At 49.0% G+C, this 5,928-nt stretch overlaps 1 protein-coding gene across 1 annotated transcript; it reads right to left on the bottom strand.

Annotated features, from left to right (window-relative positions):
- Positions 1-2,674: 2,674 nt before the first annotated feature.
- Positions 2,675-5,317, bottom strand: LOC144114250 (uncharacterized). Its single transcript, XM_077647853.1, has 3 exons — positions 5,277-5,317; positions 3,491-4,117; positions 2,675-3,033 (listed from the first exon to the last, which is right to left on the bottom strand). Exons 1-2 carry the CDS (start codon positions 5,286-5,288, stop codon positions 3,494-3,496), a joined length of 636 nt encoding a protein of 211 aa, XP_077503979.1. The 5' UTR covers positions 5,289-5,317; the 3' UTR covers positions 2,675-3,033; positions 3,491-3,493.
- Positions 5,318-5,928: the final 611 nt, after the last annotated feature.

The following is a 5,928-nucleotide window of genomic DNA, read 5'->3' as shown; positions in this document are numbered from 1 at the left end:
TCTGCATGTATACGTTTCCATGGATGAAAATTGAATGCCCCTGGATTTGATCCTGTTGTCAAAGCAAGGAACGAAGTCTGTTACAAGAGCTCGAAAGAACCAATTACCTTTTCTGAAAAATAACTGCGACAAAAAAATCTGGATGGGTATTACGCCCATAGGTTAACTCGCAGCGGTACGTTCCGAACGAATTAATTTCACTCAGAACACACCAATGCCATGAACAAGCTTTGGTGCATTCAAATTGGATGAAGCTAGCTGTTGGTCTGTTCTGTGGAGAAAAGTGGCGAACATTCAAGCGTAACCTGTCCTAGCCATCCGTTCAGTCTCCATTTTTGCTCAGCTTTTTGCAAAGGTGGTATACTTTTAGTACTTAAAATTGTGTAGTTGCATGTCAAAAAAATCCAGGCTAGCCGTGGGGCCCACATTGGCAGTTTCGGGGTGAATAACTATATGATTAACAAACCTATCACGGCCTGACAATACTCGTGCCCGGACAAAATGGCTACAAACACGGCCTTGTACGTATCTGTCGTGTTTATCTCCGTGTCTGAATATTTGCGCTCACGCGATGTCAGCTGAGTACCAACCAGCCCGATCACCACCCTCTTGAAATTAACCCGCATTACCAGGAATTCGGGAAAGCTGCCTAGTTCACTTCTCTTCCCCTATGTGGCGCACGACAAGGTGCTCACAGCTGTATTTTTTTCTCAGTAAGCAAAGGTACACGACGATAGCGAAAGTTCCAGCTGAGGACTTTTTTATCAGTGGTATCGTTAGGCCATTCGGCTGCGGCACTACGCATACGGGCGTGTGGACACAAGGGCTTATGGCACTGCAGCGTGAAATTGGGTGACCGTGCTGTGAAAACATCTTGCACGGTTTCCATCTTTGTTGGAATAAGGAAGGGACCATAGTCCTATTGATATCAAGCCGCTATAAAACAATGATTAGAGGCGTAGACTTTTCAAAAATCGTTCTTTGGCCCTAAAGGCTGCAGATTTTCGTCGTTTCAAATGATGCGAGTTGTTTAAGCTTTGACATGTGTGAGGGATCACTTGTAACTAAATCCCTGTTGAAAAAATACACAGTTATCTGTAAGCTTCGATATACTAAAAAACGCGACGTTTGCACTGAAGCTGCATAGACAGCAAGGCTTTGCGGCGCAAGGCCTTGCTGGGTATAAATAAAAAATGGTGCAATTTTTTTTCACCTTAACACATGCAGACATTGAAAAGGCAGCGAAATATGGAGCAGCAATAGCAAGGACAGCACACAGTGGCAATTCCTTCACACGAGGCAGGGTTTTGAGTTTTCGATATAGGATACATCAGGAAGGGTGAAAATCGCAAAGAGGGGTGGTGACGAGGCAACCGAAGCTATCATGGAATGTTGTCAGTGCGGCGGTCGAGTCTATGGTGGGAGCGTTTGTCTTGGTAGAAGGCCACTTTTTCTGTGCCAGTCTTCGCCGCTTTATTTTTTTTCAGCGCTGCTTCCAAACAGAACAACACCAGCGCCCTACGCACTGTTATTGTTTTGTCCTTCAGAGAATAGTAGACAGGTAGAACTTCTTGTCTGCGGTAAAAAAAAAACAGTCGCCATTTCCATCCCACCCGACAAGAATGGTGTTTTTATGTTCTAAACGTTTTCTCAAATTCTTCAGCACTTTGACTCCTCCTTCTTTTTGGTGTATATCGGAGCACCCGTGTTTCCTCAGCTCTAACGAATCCGTGCAGAAAATCCGTCGGAAGGTGAAGAATCATTGCCAAGCATTGTGTGCACGTAAGTTCCGTTTATCATCCGGTTTAGGTTGACAGTCAACAATCACGACACTCACCGCGTATACACAGCTTTTCGTGTTCGATTCTTCAAGCAGCATTTAGGGCACTCTTTCAGTGGAAATGCGCACGGTGTCGGCAGCATAGTGAGCGCTCATCAGGCGGTCCTTGTTAATGACGCTATTTTGTTCTTCCCGATTTTCAAACTCAACTGTGGCCTTACTTCCGCATCTTTAGTGTATGCTTCATATTCACTGAGCGCATGTGTGCCACATTTAAAATTTTCCATTCATGAATAAGCCGTTTTCGGCGCTGGTGAACGCACCACACGAACGTCACCCAACTCACTTTTCATCTCCGCTGCCTTCCGCTTCTTTAGAATGTAGTGCTGTATTTTAACGCCACAGGATATACAGCTCGTTCGATTCAAAAGCCGTCGCCGTGACCTAGAATTGACTGGAAGGCCTCATAAATGTGACGCAAATAATCCCAGAAGTTTCAAATGAAGGAAGAAATTCGCCGGAATCGGGGTTCGAACAAAGGCCATCTGAGTGCCAGGCGAGCACGCAACAGATCTTCCACAAAGCGTCGTTAGTACAGGCGTGTTAGAGGGGCACCAAAGGAACTCTAAAATGGGAGGAAGAGAAAAAAAAGAAGGCAATGGCGCTATCGCGTCTACTATTAGGGCGAATTTTAAGCATCCTCCTAATTTTTTTTCGGGACGCGAGCAACGAATTCGGGATGCGAACAACGCAGCACTTCACGCCAATTACGTAGTCCGAGCTTGACTCATGGGCGGTGGTTCGCGGCCGCGATGTGACAGTACGAATTCAAATTTAAAAGTACTTACCAAGTCACCCTATAGCTGAAATATTCACAAAAGACTCGTGGCCACAGTTATTTTTGTAATTCTTTATTCAGCTCACGTCAAAGTCACAGATCTCTCTATATGCGCAGCTTAGGCTATCAAGTTTTCGGCGGGCAAAAACTACGAATGGCCTCTCGCTAAACTTCTCATGTTTAAGCTGCCCATTCCATGCAAGTGGTGAAACCCAGTGACGATGACTGGGCTTGGTGTATCAACAACAACGAGTAACAACAAAAACAACAACGCAACAACGCGATGGACACTTCACGCTGACAGTGCCCGTTTGAGGTTTTTCCTACTGGAACATTGAAGTGGCCGCGGTCACGGCAGTCGGGTGGGAAACGATATGGCCGGTGTAGCTGTTGCGTCATGACTTCATGTTCAGGCCTGTTAAATGTAAAGAAAAAAAGTCGTATGAGTAGACTTCGAAGACAGGACCTATGCAATTTAGAGGCACAAAAATCAGATTATCTTACTGTACTTGCAATTTTGCTGTATTACATAATTAACAGCTCATTTTCAAAATATCATTTTCGAAACAATACTGTAGTATTGCGATAAATAAGCTAACGGTGCAGTCCACATATTCGCTGAAAATATTAATGAAGCCGAGAACAGAATTATTCTGGGATGTTTGGAAATTGCTCCAGTCTTTTGCTTTGTTAGGCTGTAATCAACCTTACAGCAAGCGATGCATCGTTCACAACCTTCAGTTTGATGTAGGCGAGCGTGAAAAGCTAAATGTCAGTAAATGTAACCGAGCGGACGATGTATTAAATGAGTGCTTTAAGAACAAACGCTTCGGTTTGGAACACTGTGAGTAGGCTCGCAAGCGGCAGCTTACCACTTAGTGCCAACCGCCATGGTGGCCGCCACCGTATCCGCCCCCACCATATCCACCACCGCCGAGTCCTCCGCCTCCATAGCCACCGAGTCCTCCTCCAAATCCTCCTCCAAGTCCTGCTCCGAGTCCTCCGCCGCTTCCACTCTTGATGATGATCACTTTGGGTGCCCCACCACCTGCTCCACCACCGTATCCGCCTCCTCCGAAGCCTCCCAAGCCACCGCCGTATCCGCCGCCACTCAATCCACCACGTCCCCCACCTCCGTAACCGCCGCCTCCATATCCTCCCAAACCGCCCTCGTATCCACCGAGGCCTCCGCCAAATCCTCCTCCACCGGATGTCTTGCTAACCGTGCGGATCAGGTAGCTGTATGAGGTGCCTCCGCCTCCGTAGCCTCCACCGCCGTAGCCGCCGCCTCCGTAGCCTCCACCGCCATAGCCGCCGCCGCCTCCGTAGCCTCTGCCTCCATAGCCGCCGCCTCCGTAGCCGCCTCCACCGTGGCCGCCGAAACCACCACCCAAGCCACCCAGACCACCGCCGTAACCACCTCCTCCGAGTCCACCGGCACCTCCGCCTAGGAAGCCTGCCTTAGCTGCGTTGACTAGCAGGAGACCGCAGAACAGAGCCTGCGCCAAGTTGGTTTTTCAGCACAGCTACGCCGCTGGGCGCAATCCTTTCCAACAACCGATCTGATGATGATATGTCAGTATTGTCAAGAATCCCGCCTTTTTGGAATACTTTGGCTGTGATGTGCGGCCGCACTTGGACATATTGTTTTTTGTAATGTCCGCACGTACAGGTGCAAGCATAAGTAAGCGGAGCAGTCAACTCTGTTCCACGGCTATCACGGCTGCTATCACGGCTGTCGAAGCTGAAAGAAAGGAACAATGTGCGCCCAAAAGAAACCACACCAGCGACCACCGAGAGTATGCTCAAGCCTTACCTCTAAATTTTCATTAGACAGCGCGCAATTTGGCTGCAACGACAGAGCGTGCTCAGTTTACTTCTATTCGTTCAGGTACATCTGATCATTGAGTGTAAAACGCAAGGTGTGGGTACCGAAACTTTCCACCGAGCGTTACGATGCAGACTCAGTGCTGCAAGGTTGCCATTCATATCCCTCGCGCCTTCCCCATCCACTAATACAATATGGCAAGAGGCAGCAAAAATAAGCAGTACATATAGTCAGATATGTGCTGTTTATCGGGCACTGCATTCTCCATTTGGCGAGACCCGATACCTCAACCTATTCATTAAGATGGCGAAATATTACGGAAGCATACGAAAAGTCAGGTTGGTACAGTCAGTGTGGTTCGTTAAGATATTTCTCAACTTCCACACGAACTGCGGCGCTGTACACAAATAGCTCTCAGGCCATCCCTCTTAAGCGCAAAAATTAATCCTTTTTTTAATGCAAGAACAATGTATTCAAGTGCTGCAACTTATTGCGTGGAAGATATACTCCCCTTCATGTTGACTGTGAGCTAATTTTGCTCAGTGTTATTGAGAGGGCATAGTATCCTCTCGCTTTTGCTTTCTAGCCACGCTGAAGTCTACGCTCTTGGCAGTGACGGCCACCTCGTGGTGACCACACGGTGACATCCTCCTTGTCTGTTCCTTGCCGACTTACTCTTTTTCTTCTGACCGTTAAAGCGTGTCAGGCCTGTGCGCCTGACTACGACTTCGCGTCCCTAGCGCAGCTCGACACAAGAAACGCGACGAGGTGGGACCGCTCGGGTGGCAGGTGTTCGGGTTTCCCCGTGCGAAACTCAGGCTCGAACTCACCGTGGACTTCATGCTGCTCCTGGTTGTGCCTTGCTTTGAGAGCAAGCTGCGTTATGCCCGGCGATCGAACCCGTATGCCCTTTTATACGGCCGGAAAGTGCCTCATCTGGAGGGCAAGGACAGAAGAGAGTGCGAGGAGGGCCGCCAGGACATTGTGCCCCTTTCTTTGAAAGGGAGCGCCGGTAGCAAGACCCAAAGCGGCACGCAACAGCAACGGAGCAGCAGCATCAGAGGAAGCGGAACAGGACGGCCTCGGCGAATGTACGGCCTCCTCGCCGGACCTGCCTGCGGAGCGGAGCTGCCACGCACGGTGCTTGTACCATCCTAAAACGGTTCATTCGCCAGTTTCGCTCGCCACTTCTCTGCAGAGAGGGTGCTGGCTCTCTAAAAGTGAAGCGGAATCAGGTGATATGAAGTCCCGAATCATCAAGCGAACGGTGAGCGTAAAGCGACCACGAGGTCGCCAGAGCAGTTGCTGACATGAAGTCCACAATATCCAGGATTGCAGCGGCCGGTATCACCTCCTTGTCAGTGGTTCCAGGCTGACTTGAGGCGTTCCGCAAGAGTTTGATCAAAGTGACAAAAAATTATAAACGCTCCGGTGACTTTTTTACCACCGACCGCCGCTACGGGAACCGGTTTACTGCTCAGC

This window comes from Amblyomma americanum, chromosome 1, assembly GCF_052857255.1.
Source record: "Amblyomma americanum isolate KBUSLIRL-KWMA chromosome 1, ASM5285725v1, whole genome shotgun sequence".
In the NCBI taxonomy this organism is placed as follows: Eukaryota; Metazoa; Arthropoda; class Arachnida; order Ixodida; family Ixodidae; genus Amblyomma; species Amblyomma americanum.
Note: the sequence above shows the minus strand (reverse complement) of the source record. Positions and strands in the feature narration are given on the sequence as shown.